The sequence below is a fragment of the Bos indicus x Bos taurus genome, chromosome 22, assembly GCF_003369695.1.
Source record: "Bos indicus x Bos taurus breed Angus x Brahman F1 hybrid chromosome 22, Bos_hybrid_MaternalHap_v2.0, whole genome shotgun sequence".
Classification (NCBI taxonomy): Eukaryota; Metazoa; Chordata; class Mammalia; order Artiodactyla; family Bovidae; genus Bos; species Bos indicus x Bos taurus.
Genome location: NC_040097.1, coordinates 35,771,854 through 35,792,488, shown reverse-complemented (window position 1 = coordinate 35,792,488; position 20,635 = coordinate 35,771,854). Strand labels below are relative to the sequence as shown.

At 37.0% G+C, this 20,635-nt stretch overlaps 1 protein-coding gene across 2 annotated transcripts in view; it reads right to left on the bottom strand.

Moving 5' to 3' along the window:
• CNTN6 (contactin 6) overlaps window positions 1-20,635 on the bottom strand; it is a 322,024-nt gene that overhangs the window by 86,016 nt on the left and 215,373 nt on the right. For both annotated transcript variants that reach the window (XM_027523249.1, XM_027523250.1), the window contains exon 8: window positions 5,349-5,533. In XM_027523249.1, coding sequence (XP_027379050.1) covers window positions 5,349-5,533 — 185 coding nt within the window. The remainder of the gene's footprint in view (window positions 1-5,348; window positions 5,534-20,635) is intronic.

Genomic DNA, 20,635 nt, shown 5'->3' with positions numbered 1-20,635 from the left:
GGTGTTAGGTAACCTTATCAAGAAATTGCTGTTCAGTTGCTTGATTTTGTCTATCTCTTGGAGACTCCATGGACTACAGCACTCCACACTTCCCTGTCCTTTGCTAGCTCCCAGAGTTCACTCAAATTCATGTCCATTGAGTTGGTGATGCTATCTACTCATCTCATCCTCTGATGCCTTCTTCTCCTTCTGACTTCAGTCCTTCCCAGCTTACAATGAGACATAGTTAGAAAATAGAGAAGCCTGATTTTGTACACAGAAAGTAGTCACATGTTTGTGTTTGGGAGTGCTGGCCAAGGGTAAGTTCTCAGGAAAAGGGAGAATCAACAGGAAAGGAGAGAGTCAATGCAAGAATGAGTTATTGAGTTGACCACCAAGTGGAGCTAGTGGTAAAGAACCTGCCTACCAATACAGGAGACATGAGATGTGGGTTCCATCCCTGGGTTGGGAAGATTCCCTGGAGGAGGGCATGGCAACCCACTCCAGTATTCTTGCCTGGAGAATTCCATGGACAGAGGAGCCTGGTGGGCTAGGGTCCATAGGTTCACAAAGAGTCAGACACAACTGAGCACGCAGAGATGATTGTTACCCATCTTCTGTGCATGTATAAGGAATCTCTATAACTGCCTGGCCAGGAAAGAAAGAGGAAACATTTATTCATTGGCTCTAGTCCATAGTCATTCAAGGGCAGTTCAGGTATTAACTGGAGAAGGCAATGGCACCCCACTCCAGTACTCTTGCCTAGAAAATCCCACAGACGGAGGAGCCTGGTAGGCTGTAGTCCATGGGGTTGTGAAGAGTCGGACACGACTGAAAGACTTCACTTTCACTTTTCACTTTCACGCACTGGAGAAGGATATGGCAACCCACTCCAGTGTTCTTGCCTGGAGAATCCCAGGGACCGCGGAGCCTGATGGGCTGCCGTCTATGGGGTCGCACAGAGTCAGGCATGACTGATGTAACTTAGCAGCAGCAGCAGCAGGTATTAACTGTTAGAACGTTCAGGTTGTGTGTGCTTAAATTTTGAGTAGGTTCTAGAAGGGGCCAAAGAAAACTGGAGCAGGAAACAAAATGGCCTGTTGTGCCACCGGAGATAAGAGTCTGTCAGGCTACACCTGCAAAATACAGTGGCAGAGGAGGTCACTGCAGCACTGGTTGGAGCAAGTGGTACTGAGAGTCTTTGAAATGATGTACAAGTATATCTGACTTTCAAGGTTTCTCCGCTGTAATCTTGCACTAAAAGAGAAGTTCCTTCGGGGAGCTAGTCAAGGAAAACAAGAAATCATGATGTCCCACTGTGGTGAAAAGTAAGCCAAGATGAACTCCTGTGGAAATCAGGGGAACCTCCAGTTACAGAACACGCTTTTTACAACCTTGAGGGATAATGGATGACACCCCTTAGAAGAACTGAATGTATTGATTAAATGGAATCATGTTTCTATTTAATATTTTAAAATTTTATAGTTTGTAGATACTTGTTTAGAAATTGCCCTATTATACATTTGATCTGGGAGAAAAAATGAACACACACATAAAATCCACATAGCTTACAGGAGTTTCAGATATATATATATATGGTTTGTTGCTTAGTGCAATAGCTATAACTTTAAGCTTTATTTATTTTTTTAATGTGTACATTTTTAGGATTCCAAAGAATAAACTTTTAAGTCTTCAACTACATGTAGGTCCAACTAAGTCAGAACTACCTGAAAAAAAAAAAAAAAAAAAACTTAGTATTTCAAGTCTACCATATAGGCTTGGGTATTGTTACTTATTTCACCCTCTCAATGGTCGTGTAAATCACTTAACTCCTCTGAATATGCTCCATTATTTATAATGATAGTAATGCTTTATAAACATATTTTGGAGGTTGTGTATTTGTGCTCAATCACTCAATCACGTCCAACTCTTTGTGACCCCATGGACTCTAGCCTGACAAGCTACTCCATCCATGGAATTTTCCAGGCAAGAATACTAGAGTGGGTTGCCAGAGGAGGACCCAATATAAATGGATAGAATTCTGAAGCTTAACTTAAGCATAGCAACATAATGGACTGAGAGTCTTGAAATTTTCGGGTATTTTTCGATTCTCAAGAAATTGAATCAATTCTCTTCTCCTTTGAAAATACGTGTGCTATGTTGCTTCAATTATGTCTGATTCTTTGCAGGCTTCTCTGTTGATGGGATTCTCCAGGCCAGAATATTGGAGTGGGATGCCATGCCCTCCTCCAGGAGATCTTCCCTGCTCAGAGTTTGAACCTGGGTCTCTTATCTCTCCTGCATTGGCAGGCAGATTCGTTTCCACTAGCACCACCTAGGAAGCCCTTTGGGAGCATATTGAAAACTAAATAGGTGAACAAGAAGCATTATTTTGTCTTATTGACCAATTACCCATTATTCACCCTCAGAGACCATTTGTACTTCCTAAATGGCTAGTTTGATTGTGATAATAGGTCATGTGGGGCTGCCCTGGTAACTCAGTTGTAAAGAATCTGCCTGCAGTGCAGGAGACCCTGGTTCAATTCCTGAGTTGGAAAGATCCACTGGAGAAGGAATCCACTCCAGTATTCTTGGGCCTCCCTCATGGCTCAGCTGGTAAAGAATCCACCTGCAATGTGGGAGACCTGGGTTTGATCCCTGGTTTGGGAAGATCCCCTGGAGAAGGGAATGGCTACCCACTCCAGTATTCTGGCCTGGAGAATTCCATGGACTGTATAGTCCATGGAGTAGCAAAGAGTTTGATACGACGGAATGACTTTCACTTTCACTTCCATACGTCTTGTGAATAGACTTAGATGACCAGGTTGAAGAGCTATGGTAGACTGGGCAGAATCTCATTTCAGAAGATTGTTCAAGGTTCTAATCTCAGATCTAGCAAACATTATTTGAGATCTTCTTCAATTCATCAAAGGTTAATTACCTATAATATCACTGAAAATTATTTCTACACTTTATTTCTATAAAAATTATGTGAATATTTGTAAAATCTTCTATGTAAGCTAGCAGTCGCTTTATTAATGTGAGAGAAAGTACTTTATTATTGATTTCCAGTTTATAGAGACCTCAATTTTATGGTTAAGTTTTTTATCTATATATTTGTCCGTTTAGTAGAAAAATGACATACCTATTAGCCAAAGCTGGTGTAATATTGTGCTGCTCCTAAAAAAACTCCCAGTTACATCCTCACAATTTTATTTACAAAAGAATGCCAGAGTCCAGAGACTTTGGATTAAAAAATAGGAGCTATCAAAAGAATGTGTGTATAAACTCAATTGACGGCTTCTGAAGTGGCTCAGTGGTAAAGAATCTGTGGGCCAATGAAGGAAATGCAAGAGAGAAGGGTTCGATCCCTGGATCAGGAAGACCCTGTGAGAAGGAAATGCCATCCACTCCAGTATTCTTCCTGGAGAATTCCATGGACAGAAGAGCCAGGCAGGCTACTGTCCATGGATTACAAAGAGTTGGACATGACTGCGTGACTGAGAACACATGTATAAACTTAATTAGCATACCTTCTAGGTAATTACCATACCTTAGACCTTTTAGTTATTGAAATATATGGTTTTTTTCCAATTACTTTATTATTGATTATAAATGTGTCACATAGAAACATGTCACACAGAAAATGACTTTTGGCCATGTATAAATACAGTTTTTAAAGTCCTCTAGTATAGAGGACATGGAACAACAGACTGGTTCCAAATAAGAAAAGGAGTACGTCAAGGCTGTATATTGTCACCCTGTTTATTTAAACTTATATGCAGAGTACATCATGAGAAATGCTGGGCTGGAAGAAGCACAAGCTGGAATCAAGATTGCCTGGGGAAATATCAATAACCTCAGATATGCAGATGATACCACCCTTATGGAAGAAAGTAAAGAGGAACTAAAAAGCCTCTTGATGAAAGTGAAAGTGGAGAGTGAAAAAGTTGGCTTAAAGCTCAACATTCAGAAAACTAAGATCAAGGCATGTGGTCCCATCACTTCATGGGAAATGGATGGAGAAACAGTGGAAACAGTGTCAGACTTTATTTTTTGGGGTTCCAAAATCACTGCAAATGGTGACTGCATCCATAAAATTAAAAAACACTTACTCATTGGAAGGAAAGTTATGACCAACCTAGATAGCATATTGAAAAGCAAAGACATTACTTTGCCAACAAAAGGTCCATCTAGTCAAGGCTATGGTTTTCCCAGTGGTCATGTATGGATGTGAGAGTTGGACTGTGAAGAAGGCTGAGTGCTGAAGAATTGATGCTTTTGAACTGTTGTGTTGGAGAAGACTCTTGAGAGTCCCTTGGACTGCGAGGAGATCCAACCAGTCCATCCTAAAGGAGATCAGTCCTGGGTGTTCTCTGGAAGGAATGATGCTAAAGCTGAAACTCCAGTACTTTGGCCACCTCATATGAAGAGTTGACTCATTGGAAAAGACTCTGATGCTGGGAGGGATTGGGGGCAGGAGGAGAAGGGGACGACAGAGGATGAGATGGCTGGATGGCATCACTGACTCGATGGACGTGAGTCTGAGTGAACTCCGGGAGTTGGTGATGGACAGGGAGGCCTGGCGTGCTGCGCTTCATGGGGTCGCAAAGAGTCGGACACGACTGAGCGACTGAACTGAACTGAACTGAGTACAGAGGTGTTAAATATAGCTAAGTTAAGAGTATTTTAAAAGCCGCAAACATTTTGACAATCCTGAGGTATATTTTATGGTTTATTTGATGTCAAAAAAAAAGTGAACTTCATGCAAGTGTGTATTTTGGCCTAGAGGAAAGAAGGCACAAGGACAAACATTAGAAAATATATGTTTTTATCATCTCTCTTAAGTCCATGAAAGATTCTGATAACTGAGACAAATATATTTTTAAATGAAGTAATGAGTTTATTTTTCTCTTATCTACATATCTGTAGACAATCTTGGGAAACATAAACAAGTACTGAAAACTACTGTAAGTATTATACTTCTCCTGTCATTTTCTTCTTTTTAATTTCTGCTTGGGATTATCATTAAGATTGTCACAGGCTGCTGCTGAACATATTAAGGGAAATATATTGAATTCCATTTTACTTTGTGTTATAAACTTCTATGGCTTTTAACACGACACTGCTCATATTTCAAAGGAAACTTTGATAAACAATAACATGCATAGACTGTGCTGAAATTAAAGCCATATTTTAAAAATGGTCATTCCCATCGGCTAATCATTGAATTAAGCATCCTTACCTGGAAATGTGTCTTCTCTATTTCTCCTATGACACTTGCCCACAACATGCTAAACACTTTCACTATTCACTATGAAGGATATCACCAAATATTCCATATACTTTTTGAAATTCTATTAGCTCACCATAGAAAATGAGTTGACCCTTTGCAAGGTTTCTTCCTCGAAGGTTACTTGCAATACACTCATAGAAGCCTTCATCTTCCTGTTGAAAGTTCGGGATTTCAAGGATAGCTTGGGATTTGCTGTATTTGACTTTCCCCGGCAATGGGCTTCCATCCAACCTCCTCCAACTAATATCAGGGATGGGACTAAACAGTTACACCTCATTAGAATAGAAGATGGTTTAGTCTTTATGACAGCAGGATAAAATAAGAATTCCTTAAGCTTAACTCTCAAGGAAAAATATCAGTCAATCTACTACCTGTGACTAGTTTTCAGATTATGCAGTCATTCGCCATACACTCATCCAGCAATTTTAATAGTTTATTAAGTGCTTGCCATGAGCAAGTCACAGTAGTAAGATCAGGGAATAAATTGATGACTAAACATGTTTTCCCTCCTCATGTTGCTCACAGACTAGTGGGGAAAACAGACAATAAACACAATATAAAAATCAGATTTGTAAATTGCAATAACTGAAACAAAGGAAAGAGCATGCAGAGATAGTAACAGGATTGTATCAATTTAAATATGAAGGTCTGGAAATTCTGTGAGGATGTAACATTTAAGAGGAGGCAATTTCTTTTTGTATTTACAGATTCTAAGGCAAAAACTCAGATTCCTTTATAGCTAAATTGGTACTAATACATAGTTGAAGACATTCATGACTGGTGAGCTAGATTATCAAGAGATCAGTACTATATAACAGACCCAAATGAACTGGGGTATAGGATCTGCTATCCTCAAAAGAATGTATTATTTATACATTTTTTTAATGACATAAAAAAATCTTTGCATTGTACTTTGTCTCTTTTCAGAAAGAATGTGTAAACAATTCCTTTATTATAGGAATTTAGCTTAATATCTTATATGTAATATATTTCATCTGATTACCTTTTTAAGCAGCAAAAAAAATACATTTTATAATATATGAATCTAAGTGTCAAACAATAGAGATGAATTTAGAAATTCATGGTTAAGAAGGCCTTACTTGTACAGATATAATAGAATGCAATGCAAATGTAGGCTATAAATAAAGTTCTAACCAGAAAATATTCCCTAATAAACTAATCATTTGAAAAATCAACCCCAATCTATTAGCACTAACATCTTCCTTTCTTATTTTCAAGTAATTTTTCATTCTTTTATAGATTTTCAAGTGGTTAAATAATTTCTGGTCTAAATGTTTTCAGCTTAATAATAGTAAAAATCATTTTGCAAAACCAAATTATAAACTTTGTAGAAGATGCAGGACTTTTTCCAAGTCCACAAAAATAATGCAGGAGAACCACCAATCATATACAAAGTGGTTGACAAATAAAGATCTATAGAATCTGAGCCGTAACAACCACAGATAATTGGTGTTGATTCAGTAGAGGCTTCAAATAAAGCAACAAAATTGTGGAAGCCTCAAGAATTTTTCATTGGCCAACAATGAGGATCCTGATGTGCAAATCAAAGATATACACTGTGTAGAAAGTCATAAATGTGATCACACATATTTCACAGAAAGAATATTCACCAATCAATGTTTGATTTGTCTATTTTTCTCAGAATTAGCATACAGTGACCAATACAACTTGAATTTTAATTAAATACAAAAATAATAATTTTAATAAGTTTTGTTTTTGTCCTTTGAAAAAGCCTTGACACTATAACTTTAGGTTGATATTTTAGTAAAACAGCATATTCCTGCCAACAAGTAACCTCAGGTAGCTAGTTTTCTTATTCACTCATTTTATTAAACACAGAGCTACAAGTTCTAAATAATTATTCTAAAACAAAGTTCTAAAAGAAAGTTTATTCACTGATAAAGAACTTCACCAAGTCTGAGGCAGTGTTATCCAATTTTCAAAAATACATACAGTGCATATGTGAACATGAAAATTTAGTATCTACAGGTGGTGAGGATATAAATGCCTTTTATTTTCCTTTTTCTGCTTATCTCAATTTTTCCATTATTTTTCTACAGTAAGGATGTATGACCCTTATAATAGAAAAATTCTAAGAAAATGTATTTACAAAGAGAAAAATAAATAGAGGCTCTGATATTTATCTGAATCCATGATTCTTTATCTTTTTATGATAGTGTATCTCTGAGGTTTATGAAAAATACATGCAAAACATTCAACTAAAAAAGGTTTTAACCTAAAACATTAAGAAAAAAAAATCAGTAAAGGCTGAATATTTTCCCATTGTTATATCATGTTCTTTATTTTAACTGTGAAGATAGGAGTCAATTTTTAACCTATTTATCTAAATCTCTGAACCAGTAATTGAACAGTATACTTTAATTACAATACCAACAGTAAGGGACCTTTAAATACTTCTCAGTATGGTACTTCTATATAGCCATTAGACAGACATAAAAATGATATTCTGTGAAAGTGGCATGTAAGACCAAAAACTGAGCAGTATAATCCTTGTGAAAAATCATGACTGTGAAATATATTTTAAGAACAATGCTTTATAGGGTCAGAACTATACTAGAAGGCAAAAAAATGTAAAGCAGACATGAGACTGAAGAGATATTTAAGCTTCTCACTTAAAGAACATCCTCTAGATAGATGCTTGTTTTTCTTACCTCAGTTATGTTTAGAGTGATACACCTTGCCTAATAAACCACTCAACTATGGAGAAAGTTGTAAGTTTCAGTGTACTGGTTTCTAACATAAGAGTTTCCAATTTTGAAGAAGGATTTAAGAATTAGACTCCTGTATTCTCAGTCTGCATTGGACATGTGTTTGTTTTTGTGTGTGCATTTTAATTTTCTTTGGGAAACCCAGTGCATCCTATCTTTAGTCCATCTGATTTGAATTGGATGGACTGCACCTCTGGGGACTTCCCAGGTGGCTCAGTGGTAATGAGTCTGCCTGTCAATGCAGGAGACATGTTAAGTTTTTTTATCCCTTAACATTCAATGTTAAGTTTTTTTATCCCTGGATTGGGAAGATCCCCTAGAACAGGAAATGGCAACCCACCCCAGTATTCTTGGCTAGAAAATTCTATCAACAGAGGAGCATGACAGGTTGTACAGTCTATGAGACTGCAAAGAGTCAGACACAGCTAAGCATGCATACGTGCACATCTGGATGCAAGAGTGAGCACAAAACTCAGGTCTTACCATTAGAAACTGGTGTATTGTGGCCACCATTGTGGGTCAACTATGGTAACTAAGACATCACAATCAGAAACAAGTAGATCAATTCTGGGACTGCCTTTGAAAGAGCTATTAAAAACAGGATCTTTTGTCGCTAGGTTTTCTCAGATGTTGGATGTATACTTGGCACTTCTAGGCAACAATTTCCAACAAAATGGAGACACTGTGTTTGAAAACCAAAGCTAACATAAAGAAAGGTAACTTGGAATTCTTCACATGCCTATATTAAAGCGTGTCAATGCCAAAAAAGAAACCTCAAATATATCTGTTAAACAATAGTCATTTTTTTGCCTTATGCCTGTTTGCGTAGTTTTCCTGCTACTTTCATTTTTAAAAAGACTTGAGAAATGGGCTGAATGCCTGGGTTAAAAAGCTGTTAAGATATTTTCTATCTGTGTGATTGAATTGTATGACATGGTATTAGCAGATTTCTTTAGGATATTATATATATTTTTTAAATTTTATTTTATTTTTAAACTTTACAGTATTGTATTAGTTTTGCCAAATATCGAAATGAATTCGCCACAGGTATACCTGTGTTCCCCATCCTGAACCCTCCTCCCTCCTCCCTCCCCATACCCTCCCTCTGGGTCGTCCCAGTGCACCAGCCCCAAGCATCCAGTATCGTGCATCTAACCTGAACTGGCAACTTGTTTCATACATGATATTATACCTGTTTCAATGCCATTCTCTCAAATCTCCCCACCCTCTTCAGAGCAACTAAACTATCAAAAATAGTCACTAAAACATTTGTTTTTTTTTTAATTGAGTCTTATCAAGTGCATTTTATGGCTGCATTTCTTGTAAATTTCTAATGGCAGAAAAATCAAATTTTATATGATTTTGCAGATACTAATTCAATGTTAAGTTTTTTTTTTTTCAGATTTGTTATGTCACTACAAAATATGAATGTCAGGAGCCTCCTGATTACTACTGATCATGTGAGCTGTAGTGTCAGGGAGAATAACTGTAAAGCATAGATTACATAAAAATGCACGTTTGTTTTAATGAAAAGTTCCCATTTAGTCTGGGCATGTCTTATGAAGACAGTAAATGATGTAAATGTTGCAGATTTTAAAAGAACGAATCATGTGACAGTGGTGACTTATGTTTTATTGGTACAAAATAAGGATTATAGTCGGGGAGACAGCATGTCTCTGAGAAACTGTTCCAAAGAGGTAGGCGGAAAGATCAGTATATATGTGATTTTGGTGAAGGGAGAGTATGTTCAGTAAAGCACATACTTTTTGCAAAAGGCTTTTGCTAGTCATGAGGAGCAGTCATCATCATGATGAATTTTAGGGCTTTTCTAGATATCAGAGGATATAAGAATTGGGCTCATAAAATCAGCTCCTGAAATTTTCTAACTATCTGAAGACCTGTTCTGCCAGTTTTTCCCAGAGCACAGGTTACCTCGTTTCTGCTCTCTGCCCTGAACTCCTTTCAGGGGATGTTGAAAGTCAGTAGCTACAGCAACACATTATTTAATCCTTATAGAGGCAGATGGCAAGTGCCAAAGGCAAGTGCCAATTAGTAGTTAACAATTAATTGCTTTATATTTCACACCCTCTCTCTTTTCTGAAGCCATCCCAAGTGGACGGTGTGTGGGAAGAACTAAAGTCAACAAAAGATGAAATTATATTAGTAGTGAGTTCAATTTCAAATGTAAGCTAAATTTTCCAAGATACACCATTCTATGTAAGCAATGAAATACTAATACTGGTACTACTGTTAATAGCAAAGCTATTAGAATACTATATAGAGAGTACAGAGCAGAGTGTAATTCTTAAACTTACCAGCTATATTGTATTGTACATTTATAACATAAATTTTCTCATTTATTAGAATAGGGCTTGCTGTCCTAGTCACTCAGTCACGTCCAACTCTTTGCAACCCCATGGACTGTAGCCTGCCAGACTCCTATACACATGGGGATTCTCTAGGCCAGAATACTGGAGTGGGTTGCCATGCCCTCTTTCAGGGGATCTTCCCAACCCAGGGATCAAACCCAGATCTCCCTCACTGCAGGCAGATTCTTTACTGTCTGAGCCACCAGGGAAGCCCAAGAATACAGGGTGGGTAGCCTATCCCTTCTCCAGTATATCTTCTCAACGCAGGAATTTAACCAGGGTCTCCTGCTTTGCAGGCAGAATCTTTACCTGCTGAGCTACTCAGGAAGCCGAGAATAGGGCTTAATACTAGTATATACTTCACAGGATTATAGTGAAGATTAAATGGTATTAATATAATACATTTCACACATTTAACACCATCGAAAACACATTAAACAGTATTTTTGTGTTAATGACTTTAAAAATAATTTTAAATTATTATTGTTATCATTTCAAGATAAGAATCCTAGCTTATGTTTATTTGTTTTCTATTCTCCTTTAAGAACTCTGTATGACTAGGCATTTAACATAAACTGATTTATGAATCATGCATAAACTAAAATCAGATCTCCATACTGTACATGAAATGGGTGCACAAACATGCATATATGTCTCTAGAAGTAAATGTCTTGCTTCTGCCTGTTTGATAGACTGACTGCTAAGGAGATAATACCTCTGATCATAGCCATCACGTTCCTTTCCTTATCATGAGAGCAGGGATCTTGCAAGTGAGCTATAGCATGTTTGTTGTAAAATACTTTTATTTTTAGCTTGACAAATCATCTAAGACCATTGTGGTATGGAGGAAAGTAATTAGACAACTTTCACCAAAGAGGAAAAAAAATGCATTGTGAGAAAGCTAAGCATTTATTTATGAATAGTAATAACCATTAATTGAGTGCTTACTATGTACCAGGCTTGTGACAGATGGTGTCCATATGTCATCTCAGTTTAATATTCAGCTGGAAGCTGTTAACAATCCTAATTACCTTTTTGAAATGGTACTCACGTTTAGACAGGTAATTTCTGCTAAATTATTACCTGCCAATTCTCTTCCACTTAGAGTTCCAGTACAGGCTAATTTATTGTGATCCACCTTCCAATTCTGAGTTGCCACCCATTCAGTTATTAGCACTAGTAGACTCCTTTTCCTTCTGTGGCTTCAACATTCTTTTTAAGACCTATCTAGCTTATCTATATTGATGATATCAGTGATGCAGTATTCCCTGGAAGTTCATTTTAATTTAAAATAAGTGGTCTATTTAAAATCCAAAGTTAGTATATTAATGTATGAAGAGTTCAGTGGAACAAGGAGATCTTTGAAGGGTCTTCAGAATGAGGATTCTTATTAAATCACTTGAAGCTTTGCCATTAAAGGGTTAAGTCAAAATGCATGGTACCACCATCATCCTGTAACTTCAGGTATCAGCCATTTCTGGTAAAATTTCCCTTTCAGCTCCAAATCCACCCCCTCCACACACACTTTTTTTTTTTTTTAATCTTTACAAATGTGGTCAGACTCTAGCTTGAATACAAATCTCAGTAAAGAAAACCAGTTTGAAGTAACTCTCTCATTCAAAGTTTCCTCACAGCACAAATGAGACACTCATGAACTGTGTACTTCAGAAAACTTTACAGTAGCCTTTTCTTATTTTGTATCTATATTTTCCTGCAACATGAGCCTGCACAGTTCTAAAAGACTGCTGCTGCTGCTGCTGCTAAGTCGCTTCAGTCGTGTCCGACTCTGTGCGACCCCATAGACTGCAGCCCACCAGGCCCCCCTGTCCCTGGGATTCTTCAGGAAAGAACACTGGAGTGGGTTGCCATTTCCTCTTCCAATGCATGAAAGTGAAAAGTGAAAGTGAAGTCGCTCAGTCGTATCCGACTCTTAGCGACCCCATGGACTGCAGCCTACCAGGCTCCTCTATCCATGGGATTTTCCAGGCAAGAGTACTGGAGTGGGGTGCCATTACTAGGTCATAAAAGCAAATTTTCTTTCTCCTTCCTTCCTTTCCTCCCTTTTTCTCTCTCTTTCCTTCTTTCTCTCTGCTTCTCTTTCTTCCTTACTTATTTCCTTTCCCTCTCTCTTTTTCTTTCTTCCCTCTCCCTTTTATTTATCTTTCTTCCCTCTTCCTCTGGTTGTGTGCTTCTTAAATAAGCATTGCCATGAGGACTTTTACTTCTTACTCTCTTGTCATCGTGCTTTTACAGAGTGAGCATCCTATTAATTTTATCTGGAGACAGAGAATGTATTTGTTAACCATCCGTCCTAATTCAACCTGAATTGGAAGTTAAATTAAAGCTCTTCACACACTTATAGAAACTCTGCTTCACTTCTATACTTTTACCCCATAAATAGAATTTTCATTACTAGTGCTATTTGAGAAAGCTTATATTTTTCCCTTGGATTTCTTAAACCTCATTATCCACAGCTTAAATCCAGGCTATACCAAGTTTTAAGTAGAAAATGGTACAGAGAACCAGTTTCCTAAGATGCTTATATTTGGGATTATTCTTAACTTGAACCTCATTTCAAAAAATCCTGTCTGTGGCCATTTTTAATCGAAGAGTGGGAAGCAGAATGACAAAACCAGCACAGAGTGCCTCTGTTCAATTTTCAGACTGTTCAACTAGCTGCTTTCATTTCCTCAACTTGAAATATTCATACAAAGAGCTTGGGATATAAGATTGTCCTATGGGGATACAATATGGATAAATTCATGAGTTCTGTAGCAAAGCAATCTCACTATTATGGAAAAAAGGATATTTTTTTCTTTTTTCTCTGTGTGATCTAAATGTAGTCATGATCCTGTTCTCCTGGTCAGTGTCTATACCAGGTTTCCCTCGGGGGACAAAACATTATCCCCCGAAATGTGCATGCATTTTTCTGGTATTTGACACTACACTTGTTGCAGCCAGGTGAAAAGCCCACAGATAGTTTGGTCTTAATAGCAGTGGTAGCAAAACAGTACTTGCATGTAGGACACAGGCAAGTTTTGTGTAAATGAGTGCAAATTACCTCACATCTCTGAACCTCAGCTTTCTCCTTATAACTAGAGATAGCAATGGGTACATAAAAGGCTGCTTGAAAGGATAAAATGCGGATATATATTATGAGAATAAATTCTGAAATATAAAGTTAGAACCTATAATAAAGTTTGCTAGATTGTCTCAGTACTATGATCATCCACACAGGGATAGTAAGATTCTATTGTCCCAAGTCCCTAAGACTTTTATGGCCACTTTCTACTCCACAGTGTAAGCACTAATTGGTACATGAAACGTAAAACAGGAGCCCATAATTTCAAGGTATATTAGGGCTGAAAATAACACTGTACATAGCAGGAAAAAAAAAAAGAAAGAAAACTATCCCTTGGTCGATAGCATCTCCATAATGTTTTATGAATACATAATATTAATCCTAAACAAATACTTCACCAAGTATATGAGTGCTATGTTGCCCTACAGGAGAGGAAATTATACTTTGGTCAAGGTAGGTTCTGGAGGCTCACGTTCCTTCAAAATTATGTTGAGAGTTAGAATTCCTTAGAAATTATAGGGCTTGACTTTAGCTCAGCTCATAATCATAAATGTTCACCTAAAGAAATTAAGGAGACATTACATATGGTTGGTTATATTTAATCATTCTATTATTAATATAGCTAACATTTATTGATCACATTCTACACCAGGCATTGTGCTAAGTGCTTCACTGAAACTATATGATAATATCTTAAGACACAAGACTATTGCTATTAACATTTTGTAGATAAGGAGATTGGGAATAGAATAGGTTGGTAACAGGCCCAATATCACACAGTGAATTACAAAAAAAAAAAAAAGATTTGAACTAAAGTCTCTTTCCATAGTGATTGAGCTCTAAACTACCATGCTTTGCTGCTTCTGCATGAGCTAAACAGCTACAGCATGAAAATCATCTTTTTGGTCAATATATTGTTGTTTAGAAATATATACCTTACCTAATTAACTAATGTATTTTATAATCAGGGGGTAGAGATTCTTTTGTCCGGGGGCCAGAAGATGAAATCAGAGTTGTTTTTGTTTTAACATATTGAGATGCCTCCATATTCCAATAAAATTTCTAGAGATGGGTTCCAAGGTTAACAGGAAAAATGGAAGTAACTTCTTTTCCTTCAGTTCAGTTCCAACTTGGATTTGAAATCTTTCTCTTCTGCAATTGCCAGTTACTTAAAAAGTAAGATTTCTAAGTCTGCTGAGAAAGGTGATGGTAGACTGAGATGGAAAGGATAAAGAGTTACTTGCAGAAATATATATATATTCTGCTTGGATGATTTTTAGGGCCTTTAGATTAATTTGATTTTTGAAACAGCAATGTAAAAATCCAATTTTGGCTTTTGAAATAGAAAAAAAAAAGTGAAAGGAATGTCTGACTTTTTGGAATCAGTATGTAAGATCAAAAGAGACCCAACTTGTAATTTGGTCCATTTGAAAATGGACCCTCTGCAGTTGTTCTCGAGGAGAATTTGCCAAGACATATCAGAAACTTTAGCTTTTACATTCCTGTTATTTAATAATTTAATTTTCTAAAATTATACTGAAGAGGTTTGCATGCAGATGGACAAAATACAGCTCCAAGAATATTCATTTCATCATTATTTATGATAAAAAAATGTAAACAAAATAGAAGGAAAATAAATGTCCACAGAAGATATTAAGAAGAGGTGGCAAGAATAAGCAGAAGAAATGTACAAAAAAAGATCTTCAAGACCCAGATAATCATGAAGGTGTGATCACTCCCACTCACCTAGAGCTGGACATCCTGGAATGTGAAGTCAGGTGGGCCTTAGGAAGCATCACTACGAACAAAGCTAGTGGAAGCGATGGAATTCCAGTTGAGTGATTTCAAATTCTAAAGGATGATGCTGTGAAAGTGCTGCACTCAATATGCCAGCAAATTTGGAAAACTCAGCAGTGGCCACAGGACTGGAAAAGGTCAGTTTTCATTCCAATCCCAAAGAAAGGCAATGCCAAATAATGCTCAAACTACCGCACAATTGCGCTCATCTCACACGCTAGTAAAGTAATGCTCAAAATTCTCCAAGCCAAGCTTAGCAATATGTGAACCATGAACTTCCTGATATTCAAGCTGGTTTTAGAGAAGGCAGAAGAACCACAGATCAAATTGCCAGCATCCATTGGATCATTGAAAAAGCAAGAGAGTTCCAGAAAAACATCTATTTCTGCTTTATTGACTATGCCAAAGCCTTTGACTGTGTGGATCACCACAAACTGTGGAAAATTCTTCAAGAGATGAGAATACCAGACCACCTGACCTGCCTCTTGAGAAACCTGTATGCAGGTCAGGAAGCAACAGTTAGAACTGGACATGGAACAACAGACTGGTTCCAAATAGGAAAAGGAGTACATCAAGGCTGTATATTTTCACCCTGCTTATTTAACTTATATGCAGAGTACATCATGAGAAATGCTGGGCTGGAAGAAGCACAAGCTGGAATCAAGATTGCCGGGAGAAATATCAATAACCTCAGATATGCAGATGACACCACCCTCATGGCAGAAAGTGAAGAAGAACTAAAGAGCCTCTTGATGAAAGTGAAAGTGGAGAGTGAAAAAGTTGGCTTAAAGCTCAACATTCAGAAAACTAAGATTATGGCATCTGGTCCCATCATTTCATGGAAAATAGATGGGGAAACAGTGTCAGACTTTATTTTTCTGGGCTCCAAAATCACCGTGGATGGTGATTGTAGCCATGAAGTTAAAAGACACTTGTTCCTTGGAAGGAAAGTTCTGACCAACCTAGACAGCATATTAAAAAGTAGAAACATTACTTTGCCAACAAAGGTCCATCTAATCAAGGCTATGGTTTTTCCAGTAGTCATGTATGGATGTGAGAGTTCTACTATAAAGAAAGCTGAGTGCTGAAGAATTGATGCTTTTGAACTGTGGTGTTGGAGAAGACTCTTGAGAGTCCCTTGGACTGCAAGGAGATCCAACCAGTCCATCCTAAAGGAGATCAGTCCTGGGTGTTCTTTGGAGAGACTGATGTTGAAGCTGAAACTCCAATACTTTGGCCACCTGAAGCAGAGAGCTGACTCATTTGAAAAGACTCTGATGCTGGGAAAGATTGAGGGCAGGAAGAGAAGGGGATGACAGAGGATGAGATGGTTGGATGGGATCACTGACACAATAGACATGGGTTTGGGTAGACTCCGGGAGTTGGTGATGGACAGGGGGGCCTGGCATGCTGTGGTTCATGGGGTCACAAAGAGTCAGACACAACCGAATGACTGAACTAAACTGAAAATCCACCAGTAAGAGACTGGCTGAAAATACACATTTGAATGCCCCACTGTCATTCCATATGAAGGTACAGAAAATGGTTTAATCGGAAATGTATTCATAATATATACTTTTAAAGATTTTTAAAAGTGTTTTACAAAGAATATGCTGAAATAATTTGAGTATGAAAAGAAAGCAGTATTGGATTATAACCCCAAAGTGAAATAAATATCCACTATGTGATACTGATATAAATAAAAGATTGAATAAATTGATAAATGAGGATAGAGAAGTGAAAAATCTCCCATGAGGAAGAATTCTAAATAAATTACATAGGTTCACACCTTAGAAGAAGTAAATCATGACCTTTTACTCATTAGATATGAACCATATACTTTGACCCTTCCAAAGACTCAATAATGGAAAAAGAGAAAAATGAGTAGGTTTACAGTGGAGAACACTGACAAAACTTCTTCTGCCAAGTGATGAAGGCCAGCATTAGCAGCCATAGATCATATTGATAGAGTAATAACCTTGATATGATGGGTGAAAATGGCACTTTACTTTTGTGGTCTTTTTGCTCAAAACCCATAACCTCAGGTTAAAGTTAAGGAAAACAGCAGACAAATTCCAGTAGAGGGTCATCCCACAATAAAAGTGACCACTACTCCTCAAAACTCTCAGGGTTATCAAAAACAATAACTGTCTGAGACATTGTTAATTATAGCCAAGAAGACCCCAGGGAGACAAGAAAACTCAATATGGTACCTGGGATAGAATGTTAGAATTAAAAAGGATATCGAGTAAAACCAAGAAAATTTGAATTAAGTATGGCTTTAGTTAATAAAGACATATTTGTGTTTGTTCATTATTTGTAACATAAGTACCATCTTAATTTAAAGTATTAATAATAGGAAAACTGTGTGGTATTATATGGGATTTTACCATACTGTCAGCTGACTTTTCTGTTCTAAAGCCATTATTTTAAAATTTTGGGGGGAAAGGGGTATTAATGAAGTAGGAGAGAAAGAGGCAAGAATCTTCTATTTCTCAGAGACACACAAAAAAATTCCTTCAAAAAAAGTCTCTTATTAGTTCTACCAAAGAAATTGAGAGTAACTCTTTCCAGTCTCAGTTTAAAAAGGAGTAACCTGGAGCGAAGATAATCAGGCAAGTTCCCAGAGAGAGTATTCTTGAATCTTCCTTCATTGAACGTTTGTAAGGAAAGAACAGATTCTAGGGAGAAAAAAAAAATGTGTGATCCATATTGTTATATCAATCCTATTTTCAGTAGCCTTCGAACTCCCTGGGGTCTTTCTATTATCTTTATATCCCCAGGGCCTAGCCCAGCATCTGCTGTCAGAATTCCTCCTGACTGAGTGAAGACATAAAGGAATTAACTACTGAATAAGATATTCAATGCATATTTACTAAGTTAATAGATACTGGAGCTTAATTTGCCAAGTGAGTGAATGAGGGGATGTCAATAATCCTCATCAAGAATAAATACGTTATTTTAAAATGCTAAATCCATTGTTTTGAGCAAGTCCTTGAGGATTGTATTAGCAAAGAAATATAATGCAGAAATCCCTTCTCTCCATCCTGTGTATTCCTTTTTACCTTCTCAGTCAAAGCACCACTGACAATTACAGTACCACAGTTTATTAATTGTTATTATGTATTGATTGCCTATTATAAGCTAGGGATTATGATAAGGGAGTGGTGAAGTTTACAATTATTTAAGCATCTGCCCGCAATGCGGGAGACCCGGGTTCAATCCCTGGGTTGGGAAGATCCCCTGGAGAAGCAAATGGCAACCCACTCCAGTACTCTTGCCTGGAAAATTCCACGGACTGAGGAGCCTGGTAGGCTACAGTCCATGGGGTCACAAAGAGTTGGACACAACTGAGTGACTTCACTTTCACTTTCACTTTACATTAATCCTATTCTCTCTATAGTCCACCTGCCTATCTATCTATTCATCCATCTAGTTTTTGCCTTTGTTTTACAGATAGGAAACTGATCCTAGTGGTCCAGCTATTGACAGGGGAAAGAAAAGGAAGATAGCACTAAGTCGTGTTCAACTCTTGCGATCCCATAAACTGTAGCCTACCAGGTTTTTCTCTCCATGGGATTCTCCAGACAAGAATACTGGAGTGGGTTGTCATTTCCTTCTCCAGGGGAACTTGACAGGGGGACTGAGTATTTAAACCCTGATCTCTTCAAAGCCTATACACTTTCTAGAACACCATGTTTCCTTGAAATGTTAGTGAATCCACTGATAAAACTTTCAGCCCTATGATGAATGTGTGTTTATGTGTTCCTTTGTTGAGGATTGCTGTCTTTCAGTTTTTCAAAGATTGGCTTGAATGCTTGTCAGTTCTCATATTTGCATGGAATTTACCATATCATCTCATGCAAACCAATAGAAAATCATGATAAAATACAAAGCAGTTAGAAAGAATCTGAAGAGTACCTTCAGTATACTACATTGTGGGACAAAAAGGACAGGCTATTCATAGGAAAATAATTTACTCTCTATCCATTTAACTTAATGAGGAAATGTTTTATTTTTATTTTTTTTCTTTCTCTTTTTAAAAAAAATTTATTTATTTATTGGAGGCTAATTACTTTACAATATTGTATTGGTTTTGCCATACATTGACATGGATCCACCATGGGTGTACATGTGTTCCTGACATTCAAATGGGAAATTTTTAAGATGTCTCTCTGAATTTTTTTAAAGCAAGTGTTAAAATCCTGAAAACCCTGAATTCACCTAGATGAATATTAACATATTATTGGCCAGAGATGTATTAATACCGCAGGCATTAGTTTCTGCTAAAAACTAATAATGTGTTAAAATGCTACTGTCATTCTGAGCATCCTGAGCAATCTTTCTGTGGTATGCTCTTCAGTGATGTCCAGTGATGAACAGTGATGTTCAGATATGTGTAAAAGAAAGCAAAGTCAAATAGCTGCTCTTTCATCTGAAAGTTCTGAAATGGATAACAATATCTTGGTGAGACTTCATATTTACTGTTTAACATTAATAGCTAAGCTGGGGTATCTTTTCCTTCATAAATTAGAAAAAAATGAATAAGATATACCTGTATACATAAATATCATTGTCTATACATAAATATAGCCCTCTGTGTGAAGGCTTCATAACACATAGGAACGTTGAGTAAAGCGACTAATTTTATTTGCATTCCAGAGCATTGACAGCAAAGTTATTAAGAAAAAAAAGAGAAAAGTATATATGTTTGGTTGTTTATGAGAGTGTTAGAAGAGTTATGATTATATCAGTTTAACTTCTTTACTAAGAATAAAGGCATATATTTTCTTGAAAGGAGACACAGAGATCTATCAGTAAATCATACTATATTTGAATAGCACCTATCCAAGGAGTTTCTCAGGGTATTTCACAATACAATTAATTTGCAGCTTAGATAATTAAGAGTCTGCCATGTTAAACAAATGAGACAAAACTGAGAATTGAAAGCTGTGATCATGTCAGCTCTGAAACTCCAACATAGAAAGTGAGATACATGTCCCCAAAGTCATAATAATTAAAGTTCAAGCAGGTATCTGAAGTTTTGTCTCAATTATTCTATATTCACATTAGCCCATGGTGGTTTAAGATAGTTAGGGTCTTTGAGTAAACACTCTAGCCAGCCTTCCATAGATCTCATTCTCCACACTCTCTGCCTGCATGACTGCAGTAGCCCCCTAGGTTGTTGGTATGTGTTCTGTATTCTTCCTAAACATCTATCCTAGATTTTTATAAATAGTAGCTATTACCATTGCCACATATAAACCAGTGGGGTGTATTCTCCGCAATGGCCCCGATTGATTTTTAGAGAGAGTTTTTTCTTCTCATTCAAAAATAATGAATTTTGAAAAGGTTATCTTTT